Raw genomic sequence first — 13,004 nt, 5'->3', positions numbered from 1 at the left:
CTATACCTGGCCTGGCCTGCTTTTCTCACTTAATGCTTTGTACTGAGCATACATACATACAAAAAAAAAAAAAAAAAAAACAAAAAAAAAAAAAAAAAAAAAAGAGAGAGAGAAGAAGAAGGAAGAAAGAAAAAACAAAACAAAACCAAAACCAAAAAAAGACTGGGGGGGGGGGGAACGAGGAGAAATGGAAAAGACATAGTGAGCGAGCCATGGAATCTTGTCCTTTTAGAGTAATGACAGCATCTGTACCAGCAGTATCTATTGAAAACATAATTTGTCCAAAGTGGACAATGCTCTTCATAAAGCAGAGAAGACAGTTCTTGCCCATGAGCTGCTGCAAGATCTAAAGAGAAGCATGGGAGCTGGTCTGGAGCCTTATGGGCCCAGAGTCCCAATCAACCCACATTTACAGCAATATTACGTGGATGTCTGCGCACGCGCGCGCACACACACACACACACACACACACACACACACACACACACACACACACGTATGTATGTGTACAAAGCAGAAATGAGAAAAGCATGATCCAGTCTGCTCATTCATACAGTAATGTAGAAATTTAAATCTATGTGAGGATATGCCGTAGAGGGGTGTTGAAAATGTAGATGAATGTTCACTTATTATACTATGCATTTTAAGTAGTTTAATTTTTAAAAAATGAACCTTACTGTCCTTATAATTCTCAAGAAAGTATAGTCTTGCTTTTATTAACACTCCCTCCAAAAGACATTGTTTAAAATGAAATAGCTTGAACTTATTTTTTAAAAAGCAGGTTATGGGTAAAATATATATTACAATCTGTAGAAAAATCACTGGGCACCTTCCACTAGAAAATCTGAATGCCATTCTTAAACGCAAAAAACATAGTTTAAGCCTGGGCATGGTTGTGTATGCTTTTAGTCTCAGGACTCTGGTGGTAGAGGCAGGGGCATCTCTATGAGTTTCGGGCCAGTATGCTGTACAGAGCAAATTCCAGGCTAGCCAAGGCTGTATAGTAAGATGTTGTCTAAAACAACAAAACAAAGGTGGTGGTGGTGGGAACCCATAATTAGTTAAGGTTATAAATATACAATCTTAAACTCAAAAAACATAGTTAAAGCCTGGGCATGGTTGTGTATGTTTTTAATCTTGTACCTTCTACATATCTGCCACCGCTGTGGCATCTCAGGGATAGATTCTCACTTACTGTCCCACTTAGAGGCCACAGATGGGAGCCCTGAGCCGGGTGGTGGTGGCGCATGTCTTTAATCCCAGCACTCGGGAGGCAGACATAAGCGGATCTCTGTTAGTTCAAGGCCAGCCTGGTCTACAAAGCAAGTCCAGCACAGCCAAGATATGCAGAGAAACCCTGTCTCGAAAAACCAAAAAACAAAACAAACAAACAAACATAGAAGGAAGCCCTGAAATACCATGAGGCTTTCTCATCCTAACTCTGGGTTCAAAGCTGGACCGGCTAAGATACATTTACTAAACTTGTGAATTCTGGACTTGGAATAAATATGATTTTCCTTTCAAATGATCACAGGCTTTCGAAGCAGATTGCTCTCCTGCCAGGCCTTCGGAAGAAGTGTCCATTATGCAGGTAGTCAGTGTGACTGGTTTGCTGGTTCTCCCACACCAAGCTCAAGAGAAGCCTCTAAATTCTTAGGAACAAGGATACGTGAGCTGTTTGGGATAATTCTCAGGGCCACTAGAGAGCCAGTTTTTAATTGGCCTTGGCCTCCTTCAGACCAGGTGCCCGCTCCCAACTGCATTATTGCCTGTTAATTTTAGAGCCGTGATGATTAACCTCCACCCCCCCCCCCCACACACACACACACACACACACACACCACGCACACGCACGCACATGCACACACACACACACAGCACTAAGAAGCAGATGTTTAATATACTGCCTGAGGCCTGGCTTAGAAAGTTGTCCAAGGCAGGGATGTCTATCTTCTCCATCAGTCAAGAACTTCTTCGCTTTTTATGCTGCCTCTTTCATAGAGAGATATTAGCAAAAGGCATTGCTCTTGCTTCTCCATATCCGATCTCACACGCTGCCTCATTTGGCATCGTTCCCCACAGTAGCTTTTTACCATTTACCCCAAGTTGCAGTTAAATGCCAAATCTTACAGGTAAGATTCACTTGGGAACATTTACATTTTTTTTTTTTTTTTTTTGTCACTGCTGGGAAACGCTAATTTGTAACTTCACAAATTAACCCGGTGATCAACAACAGAAGTGGTACATGTCATTTCCTACTTGTACCTAAAGTGAAGTCGTTAAAATGCAGGGTGCAAGTGTAGCCTTGCAAAGTTTCCTCAGGTTGGGTCAATCAGAATCCTGGCAAGAATCCTTAAACCTCCTGCTTAGAAAGGCTAGTGAAAGTTTCTGGGAGAAGGGAGATTAAATTTATTCTGGTACTTATAGATAACTTCTGGATGAAGAAAGCCGTTGCTTTTAAATCAGTAATCCTGCCTTCTGAAGGCACGCTGTAGGAATAGGAAAGGAACTGAGAGGCAACAGTTACTTTGAATTTTTAAAATATTTTACGGCTCTATTTTCTCACGCAGTTTACCTCCCCATCCCCCATTCAACTCTTAGAGGAAAGATATGGAGATTGAAACATTATAGCTTTCTCTCCTTTCTGAAATAATTACACTTTTCTTAAAATTTCAAGAGCTTCGATACCTCTAGTAAACAGTCCTTCTTTCCTATTCTCACCAAATTTTCAGCTCCTGAGCCAGGGACCTATTTTAGACCTGTTATTTAATAGGAAAGGGAAAATGCCAGGACGACCGCGCGTCTCCGAAGCGCGTTTCCGTCCCCTCGCCCGGCTCGCTGTGGCCCTGCCAGGCCGCCGTAGCCGGCCTCGCGCTTTCCCAGCGTGGCGAAGAGCTGCTGTCGGCGGGACTTCCGTGTTGGCGGGATTCTGAACGCTGCCATGGCTCAGACCGTGCAGAACGTTACATTGTCCCTCACTCTGCCCATCACGTGCCACATTTGCTTGGGGAAGGTAATGGGTACGGCTAGGAGAGCGGGTTGAGGACCAAGTGGCCGCGGGAGCGGAGCGAGGCCCGGTGCTGGGCGGGGACAGGGCGTGAGGCGCTGGGATGCCAAGGAAGGCGGACCTGCTAGCTTTTCGGTGGCGGCGGGAGGCCGGTGCTTGGGGACGCGGGGGCGACCCGATCGATGGACTCCTCTGTCGCCTTTCGGAGCGGGCCTGCGGCCCGGGGCAGGGCGGCCAGCGGCGGCCTGAGCCGGCCTGCTAAGAACGGGTTAGCGTCTCAGCCTCCATCCTGCTCTGCAGCCTGTGCGGCGTGCAGCTCCTTAAAGCAGGGTCCCCGGGAGACACGTCCGAGTTCCCCCGATCTGTCTTACACCCGGTATGATTGTTCGGGGAGCCTCGGTCTATTTTTAAAGTCCTTCCCTTTCCTTATTCTCTTCTGGAGGGAGGATGGCTTTTGCCATGCGTTCAAAATTGAAAAGTAAATGATACTTGTCCCCACTCCCTTCTGTACTGTTTAGAGTGAGAAGCGTGGCCTTAACTCGGAGGTGGGATCAGTCACAAGAGGCTAGAGGTGCTCATGGGTTTGTGAAACTCTGTGGGGAAAGTAGTTCGGTATCCGAAGCGGAGTTTTGAATGTTCTCATGCATTCGTACTTTCTTTCATTTCCGTTTGTGCCTCCGATTGAGTGTTTTAAAGAGCGTGCCTTTAAGAACCGCGTGGTTCGAGAACGGAAAAGAACTGCAACAATTCTTTTCCATCCCGGATTGCTTTTTGTATGTAGTTTGCCTGAGAAAATAGGCTGCAGTTTACAGCCTGGGGCTTATAGGAGGCGAGGGGGTGGGGGGGTGGGGGTGGGGATGAGTGTCAGCCAATGAGATCGCCTGCTTTTACATGTTGCAGGTTCAGCATAGATTGGCCGATTCAGTAAATAAAAGCAAGTTGAGATTGGAAGCCACTTCCAACCCTAAACAGAGTAAAAGGGCAGTGAAATGGTACATGTGCTATGAGAGAGAATGAATGGCTTGCTTGCTTGATTTCTGTGGCAAGCTGACCGCAGCAGTGCTATTTGAGCTGGTCAGTTGGTGGCTCTGATGTGTATTTTCTTTTTTTTTCATACCCATACATTCCATCAGTGCCATCTCTTGCTTCTTTCAAACGTGTGTGTGTATGTGTGTGTGTGTGTGTGTGTGTGTGTGTGTGTGTGTGTGTGTGTGTGTGTGTGTGTTGTTGGTTTGTTTTACTTCCAGGTGGGTGTGTGTTAGCCAGGGGAGAGCTTTTTTAAAAATTGAATACAATTCAGGCTTTGCCAATTATAATCTGTATCGTTTGTTTCCTGGCATCTTAGTTTCCACAGCTGAAAATGTATCTAATTGCATCAACCCCATTAAATTGTTGGAAGCACTGTGTGGCCCTCAGTGGGGTGAAGATAGATTTTTGATTCCCCAGGAACACTTGTGAGTTTGTAGAGAGTTTCCTGATTGCCCCCAGGGTGAAGCCAATGGTGTCTGATTCGTGGATTCCTGAGCTGCTGCTACCACCTAACTTTCCTGTGGTACTATACAAACATTCTTCAGTGTAGAAAGCTGTTAGTAGCACCTTAAATGAGAAGAGCCCCCCCCCCAAGCCAGTGTATAATTAATTCCTACTCAGTGAGGCCTAGATAGTAGGGCTACTAATGAAGAACTTGAAACGTAACTCCTCTCAGATTCATTTGCTGTTTTGAGAGGAAGGGTTTACCCATTCAGTAGCTCCAATTACGTACTACAAAAGCTGAAGCTGACTGTGCTGGTGCACGGCTTTAATCCCAGACTTAGAAGGCAGACACAGGAAGATCCCTGAGTTCAATGCCAGTCTGATCGGTAGGTCCAGTTCTAGGATAGTCAGGGGAAAAAGAAGAAGATGAAGAAGAAGAAGAAGAAGAAGAAGAAGAAGAAGAAGAAGAAGAAGAAGAAGAAGAAGAAGAAGAAGAAGAAGAAGAAGAAGAAGGAGAAAGAAAGAAAGAAAGAAAAAAAGGATGGAAGGAAGGAAAGGCTGAACGAGTGTAGAGTTTATTCTTCTGCACCAAAGCCTGCTCCTTCCTGTTCATTCAGTGTGAAGGGCACCACGTTGCACGTGACTCTTCTCTTCCTTTTTTTCACCGTCTTGGAAAGAGTATCTTATGATACTTCATACTTCAGCATGCACACCTCTGAAGAGTGTGATATTTTACATGCCACTTAACCCTCGCCATTGTGTTCCTGCCTTTTTATACTGTTTTATTGCTAGAGATCTTATTTGAGAGAATTGTGATTGTAAAGACTAACAACCTGAGCAAATTGTGATCATTTCTGTGTCCTAGTACTTCTCATTCTGTGCGTGTTTGTGTTTGGGTATTTCTGGGGAGAGGCACTTGGGCAAACAATAACTGAAGGAGTACTAAATTCATTGTATTTTACCATTTAGAGTATAGTCAAATAAAAGAACTTATTTTAAAGTTAGTGTTTGTATTAGTTACGTTTTGTTGCTGTGATAAAAAGTGACTAATGGAAGAAAGAGATTATTTAACCTTATGGTTCCAGAAAAGTCCGTAATGGTTGGAGAGGTATGGGTGTAGGTAGCTGGAGCAGAAAGCAGAGAGACAGAGAGAAGTGGAAGTGGGGTGACCCTGTAAATCCCCAAAGCCCTCTCCTGGTGAGGTACCTCCTCCAGCTCAGCCTCACTTCTTAAAGAGTCCTTAGTCTTCCCAAATAGAGTGACCAGCCTGAGTCCGAGTATTCAAATACCCAAGTTTTGGGGGGACATTTCCCGTTCAAACCACATTTCATTCCCTGCCCCTCAAGCTCATGGCCATGTCATAAAACAAATGAATTTACCACAACTCTTAAAAGTCCTCATGGTCTTTTACTATCTCAACAGTATTTTAAAACTAAAGTCTTTTCTTAGACTCGGGCAATCTCTGTAAAATAAAGTTTAGAACTACATATTTCCAACATAAGATGACACAGGCTATCCATTCCTCTTTCAAGGGAGGAATGGGCATAGTGAAGAAATACTAGACCAGAACCCAGCAGGACACAGAATCCTGTAGCTCTGTGTCCAGTTTCTGAGAGCTGGGTATCAAAAGGCTTAGAGGGTTCACCTTCCCAGATTTGCTGCAACATAAATCTCTCTTAGGGTAGCACCATCCCCTGTATGCAGCTGTCTTTGGCAGATGTCTTGTGATTGGGACAGCTCCAATATCTTGGGGTCTTCGTTCATAAAGGGTTCTCAGGACCTCTAGCCCTCTCAGCTTCCCTATGAGGTGTTACCTGGCCTCAGTGGCTCTCTGAAACCACCGAGGAAGAGCTCATGACTCTCCTCACTCTTGCCACTTTTGTGCCTCCAAAGGCAGTACCACATAGAAGACACCACCCAAGTTTGGCTCTGCCAGCTTTGGATGGACCCTCAACCCAATAGACCACATTAGCAGCAGTTTTTGTATGTTGATGCAGTTGCTTCTAGGAGCAAGCTACCCTAAGACTTTCCCCATTTATATGTTGGAAGCTTGGCTAGGTAGAGTCCTACCCTCAGACTTCCCTTCCTGTTGTTCCAGTACAGAGCAGGACGCCTCCTCAGTGCTGATGTGTTTAACAATTATAGTCTCTCTTTCAGCACAAGCCTTGGCTGTAACCTTTCCCATCCAAAATGTACAATTTTAGAATTTCTTTGTGCCCATCTATTCCTTTCATTGTAGAATTATGCATTATTAGTGATAATCATACCACAGGCTTACTATTATGCTATCTTGAAATTTCCTCTGCCAAGGACATTTTGTTTTAATGTAGCCCCAGGCAAGTTCTTAAGGCATGGGAAGAAGGCAGCTGTAGTTACACCAAAATTTCACAGGAATATTCGCCAGCCCAGCTGCTAATAGTGGTCATATTCTCTGAAATCTCTTGAGCCAACCCTGCACAGTCCATATTACTCTCATCATTAATGACTTCAAGGTTCACAGGAAGACCTTTAATGTTTGCTTATAGGATTCTACTTTTTCTTTTCTTCTGCCCCCCTTCCCCCACCCCCAGACAGAGTTTCTCTGTGTAGCCTTAGCTGTCCTGGAACTCCCACTGTAACCAGGCTGGCCTTGAGCTCAGACATCCACCTGCCTCTGCCTCCTCAGTGCTGGGATTAAAAACGTGTGCCACCACTGCCTAGCTGCAGTCTACTACCTTTCTAGTCCAAAGTTTCAAAGTTCTACACATTAAAGAAAAAGAAGAAAGAAAATATAAAGGAAAACAATTGGTGTCTTCACAGCGATACCTTGTATCTCCTGGTAGCAGCTTCTGTATTAGTTACTTTTTGTTGCTGTGCTGCTAAACCACCAACAAACAAAAGTGACCTGTGGAAGAGCTTATTTTGGCTTATGGTTCCAAAGGGAGATGCCATCTAATGGCAGAAGTGGCATGGCAGCATGTGACCCAAGATCACATACTCAGCCACAAGCAGGAAGCAAAGAGAATGGACTCTAAGTGGGACAAGGCTTTAAACTCTTGGAGTCAGCCTCCAGTGATGTATTTCCTCTAGCAAGGCTCTACTTCTTAAAGGGTCCATAACCTGTAACACAAAGGTTATCCATACTACCCTGCTAGTTACCAGGGTCCAAGTATTTAGTTATGTGAACTTGTGGGAGGACATTTCTCTTTCAAACCATTACAATATCCAAATTAATAGATTTCATATATGTTTCTTCATTTTCCCATTGGCTCTTTTCTCCCCAAACAGTCCCTCCTTCTTCTTTGCCACATGTATTCTAGAACCTCCCTTGCTTCCTATTGAGATCTTTCTCTCACTTTTCATGGTCCTTTTCTATTTTCATTACCTATACAGACATAAATCTAGGTCTCATATATGAAAGAACACATTTGGTATTTAATTCTTGCTTCTTTCTCCTAGTATAATGATGTCCAGTTCCATCTATTTTCCTTCTTTTTTTTTTTATTGTAACTAAGTAAAATTCAGCTTTGTATGTGAATCCTATTTATTCATTCATCTGTTGATAGACATCTGAGTTGGTTCTGTATCTTAACTATTATGAATACTGCAGCAATAAGTGTTGATGTACAGCTATCTCTGTAGTATGCTGGCTTAGAATCCTTCTCTATATTCCAGTGGTACATGTGGGTCATAGGTAGTTCTAATTTTAGTTTAAGAACTATCCTGTCAGTTTCATTAGCCCGTTGACTGATTGGATGACTTGGGTTTGGGGTGTTTAGTATTTACAATTCTTTATATATTCTCGGTATTAATGGCTTGTCTGATGTACAGTTGGCAAAGGTATTTTCCCTTCCATACTGTCTCTTCATTCTGGTGATTGTTTTCTTGGTTATTCAGAGCCTTCTGACTTTTCTTTTGTCAATTCTTTGGATTATTTCCTGTGCTATAGGTCTTTTCAGAAAGTCCTCAGTTGTGCCTCATTTTAAATCTATTTCTTACATCTTACTCTATCATTTTCCAATGTTCACATCTTTGATTCACTTTGAATTAACCCTGTATGGAAGCGTAGAGTTATAGATTTGGTATGGTTCGTCTGCACGTGGATGTCCAGTTTTCCCCACACCAGTGTGTTTTTGACACCATTGTTGAAATTAGGTGGCTGATTAGGGCTCGTGGCTTGGAAGTTTCAAAAGCCCTTGTCCTGTTCCCCACCATGATGTTTGTTGACTAACCCTCTGAATCTGTAAGGAAGCCCCCAATTAAATACTTTCCATTGCCTTGGTTGTGATGTTTCATCTCAGCACTAGAACAGTAGTAACTGCTGCATTGTAGTAGTAGTGAAGTAGCCAAGATTTAAGAGCATATGTTTCTAATCATTAAAAGTTTGTTAACCTACAGAATAATTATAAATAAGGTTATTTCCCACATTAAAAAAGAAAAAGAAAAGTAGGTGTCTATAGCTAGCTGTCTTTGTCCTCTGTTCTATCCCAGTGTTTTACATGTATGTTTTTGTGCCAGTATAATATAGTTATTGTTACTTTGGCTCTTTAGTGTAATTTGAAGTCAGATGTTATGATACTTAAGCATTGGGTTTTTGTTTTTTGTTTTTTGTTTTTTTTTTCTGTTTAGGGTTGCTTAAATACTGAAGGTCTTTTGTGGTTTCATGTGAATTTTAGGATTTAAGAAAATTATGTGAATATTTGTGGGGACAGTATGCATATGTTAGCGCTGATGACATGGAGTCCAGAAGAAGGCATTGCATCCCTGCAGCTGGAGGCACAGCTGGGAGCTACTTGATGGGTACTTGAAACTGAACTCTGCTCCTTTGCAAGAGTTCTGTGTTTGCTTAACTGCTCAGCCATCTCTGGAGCCCCAGGTTGTTAGTTTTCAGTTCTGTAAAGAATGGTGAAATTTTGATGGAAATTGCATTAAATCTTTAGATTCCTGTCTATAATTTACCACATTTTCAATAGTCTACTGGTTCATGAAAATGGCAAATCTATCTACCGTTTAGTGTCTTCTACATCGTATTTTATCAGTGTCTCCAAGTTTTTACTGTGATCTTTCATTTTCATGGTTAGATTTATTCCTGGGTATTTTATTTTATTTTTGAAGCTGCTGTGTATAGGAGGGTTTTCTCCTGATTTCTTTCCTGGTAAGAGTCATTATTGGTGTATAAGAGTGCTTCTGATTAGCGTATGTTGATTTTGTGTCCTATTATGTAGATGATATCAGAACTAAGAATCTTCTAGTGGAGTCTGTAAGTTCTTTTAAATATCGGACCACATAACCTGCAAATAGGGTTTGAGCTTTTCCTGGCTGTGTTCATTTTTATGTCATTCTCATCCTACTGTTCTAGCTGACACTGTTTTAGCAGTATGCTAAGAGTGGGAAGGATGGGCACTTGTCTCACTCATCATTTTGGAAGAAATGTTTTCAGTTTTTCCTCACTTAATACATGTTGTCTATAAGTTTGTTGTGTGTAGCTTTATAATCTTGAAATACAGTCTTTTTATTCCTAGTTTGTTTGTGACTTATTTCTAATGGATAGTGAACTTTGTTGAGGGTTCTTGATTATTGTCGCCTGTTTGTTGGTGTGATTTTTTTATCTTTAACTTGATTTGTTATATTACATTTATTGTATGTATTGATCCAACTTTGCCTCCCTAGGCTGAAATCAACTTGGTCATGATGTATGATCTTCTTAATGTGTTCTTTAGATTTTTTTTTTCAAACTATTATGAGTATTAGTGTTTTGCTTGTTTGTGCACAGTGTGTTTTGTGTGTGTGTGTGTGTGTATGTGTGTGTGTGAGTATGTGTGTGTGTGTGTGTGTGTGTGTGTTTACAGCAGTCTGGTCTCCTGGAGCTGTAGTTACAGACACTTGTGATCCATCATATCTGCCAGTGGTCTCAGTTTTCCTAATGACCCTTTGACACAGTGAGTTGTGGTGACCTGAACCTTAAAATTGTTTTATTGCTCCCTCATAATTTTATAATTATTTTTTAATTTTGCTATTGTTATGAATCATAATGTAAATATCTGATATGCAGGATATCTGATATATAATTCCAAAGCGGTTGAGACCCACAGGCTGAGAACCACTGGTGCAGAGGCCGGGACCCAGGCCTAGGTCTTCTGTAAGAGTAGTGAGTGCTCTTAGCCACTTTGCCATTGCTTTAGCTCCTTACTGTGTCCTTGAGTAAGATTTACAAAAATGTTGTTGAAATGTTTTGTGTTTGTGTTCATCAGTGAAATTGTCCTAGTCTCTCTTTTCTTTTTTTCTGTGTCTTTATCTGCTTTTGGTATCATGGTAATACTAACTTCATAAAATGAGTTTGATGTTCCTTCTCTTTCTATGTGTAATGTGAGCAGTATTGCTGTTTTACAGTTTGAGAAAAACTGGTGTTAGCTCTTTCTCAAAGCTTTGCTAGACCCTGACAGTCCATCATTTCTGGGACTTTATGAAAAACTTTTGATTACTGCATCAGTCTCATTTAATATGGATCTGTTTAAGTTGTTTATAGCATCTTGATTTTAGTAGGTTGTGTGTCTACAAATTTATACAGTTCTTATAGATTATGCAGGTTTGGGGGATTGAAGTTTCAAAATACTCCCTAACAAGCCTCTTGATTTCAATGGAATCAGTTAAAACATTTTCTCTTCATCTCTTAATTCACTAAAATGGCTCTTTCTCAGTTGGCTAATATGGCTAAGAGTTTGTCAATCTCATTTATCTCAAAGAAGCGCTTTTTTGTTTGATTTCATGTATTGTTCTTTAGTCTGCATTTCATTAATGTTTTGCCCTAATCTTTATTATTGATAACTGCCTTATTTTGCTCTTATTTTTAGGAACTCAATGTATACCATTATGTTATGTATTTAAGACCTCTTTTTTTGGTGTAACCACTCATAGCTGTAAACTTTGGTCTTAAGAATGTGTTAGTTGTATCACAAAAAGTTCTGGGAAGGTGTGTTTTCAATTTTCATTTGCCTCTAGAAATTTTTTAATATCCACATTGATTCTTCAGTGACTCGCTGGTCATCAGGAATGTATTGTTCCATTTTCAAGTGTTTGTGTAGCTTCTGTTGTCTTTGTTGTCTAGTTTTCATTTACTGTTGCCAGGTGAGATCCAAGAGATTAATTCTGTTCTTCACTTTTAAGTTTTTCTCTGTGACCTAGAGTGTCATCCATTTAGTGATGGTTACTTGAACTGCTGAGAAGAATGTGTATTCTTTTCCCACTGGATAGAATATGCTCTAGCTATTTAGTCTATTTGATTGATGATGTAGGTTTTCCTCATTACTTTATTTATTCACCCTACATCCCAATTGCAGCACCCTCTTTCCTCTTCTTCTTCCTACCTCCTTCCTCCATTCCCCCCCCCTCTGCTTCTCATCAGAAAAGGGGAGACTCCCCCTCCCCCCAACACACACATACCGCTCTGCCCCAACACATCACGTCACATCAGCTCTAAGTGCATTCTCTTCCACTAGGGCCAGACAAGGCAGCCCAGCTAGGAGAAAGTGATCAAAAGTAGGCACCTGTGCCCATGTCAGAGATAGCCCCCACTCCAGTTGCTAGGGGGACCCACATGAGGACCAAGCTGCCCATCCGCTACTCTGAAGTATCTGTTCAGTAACACTCAGTGCACATATATTTAAAATTGGTACATATGCTTGACCAATTATTCCCTTTTGTTGTATAGCAATTTCTTTCAACTGAAATTAATTCTGGAGCTCAGCAGTTCCAAGCCTGCATCTACCTGTTTGCCTTTCTCTACTGTAGATTCAGAAAGCTTTGATGTTCTTTCATGCTTTGATGCTTAAGACATCCATATCCTTCCAGTAGGCAGATCAGTACTTCAGGGCATTGGAAAGTACAAGCCCTCACTCATGGAGTGTTGTAGTTGCTTCCCCACTCCCTTTGCATTTGGGAGATAACCCTCAAATTGAACCTTGCTGTCCCAGAGAAGGGTATACAATCTGGGGAGGTTGGGGAAGGTGGGAGAACCTGCCCAGCTGATGGACTATGAAGCAAAGTGGACCTTCCAGCCGCACTTAGCTTTCTTTCCAGGACAGCTGACAGTCTCTTTCCTCTGGAGGCTTCTATCCTGTTGGTGATCCCTATGGTTGAAACTGTTGTTTCTTTGCTTTCTTTCTGTGCATTTCCCATCCTTTTCTTAGCACTCTGTGCCATTCTGTCATCACCTTTGTACATTTCTGGAAGTTCCTTTTTGTTTTCAGAATAGAGTCTATTCTTGCACTGAGTTTTCTTCTTAGCCTGTCATGTGTAGGCAGCTTCTAGTCCACTATCTTATCTGGAGGATCGTGAAGCTAACATGATACTGCCTTCTGGAACTCCTCACCTGATAAGAAGCCTGTTCAGGGAAATGGACTAGTTAGCGTCAAAAATTCCAGCACATAGACAGTAGTAGATGGTTCTGCTTGGAGCATGGTTAATTTACCAAGCACCGAGAGCCAAGCAGCCTGCCTGCACTTGTTCTTCTGCATCATTGTGCTACCGAATGGAGAGAGAAAACTTT

General features: G+C 41.8%; 1 protein-coding gene across 1 annotated transcript in view; it reads left to right on the top strand.

The window, feature by feature from the left end:
• The first annotated feature begins 2,851 nt into the window (after positions 1-2,851).
• The window catches only part of Obi1 (ORC ubiquitin ligase 1), a 45,488-nt gene continuing 35,335 nt past the window's right edge, over positions 2,852-13,004 (top strand). Inside the window, exon 1 of the mRNA XM_051160937.1 lies at positions 2,852-3,013. Within this exon, the coding sequence (XP_051016894.1) occupies positions 2,942-3,013 (72 nt within the window). The 5' untranslated portion in view covers positions 2,852-2,941. The remainder of the gene's footprint in view (positions 3,014-13,004) is intronic.

This window comes from Acomys russatus, chromosome 18 (genome assembly GCF_903995435.1).
Source record: "Acomys russatus chromosome 18, mAcoRus1.1, whole genome shotgun sequence".
NCBI classification, from domain to species: domain Eukaryota; kingdom Metazoa; phylum Chordata; class Mammalia; order Rodentia; family Muridae; genus Acomys; species Acomys russatus.
Note: the sequence above shows the minus strand (reverse complement) of the source record. Positions and strands in the feature narration are given on the sequence as shown.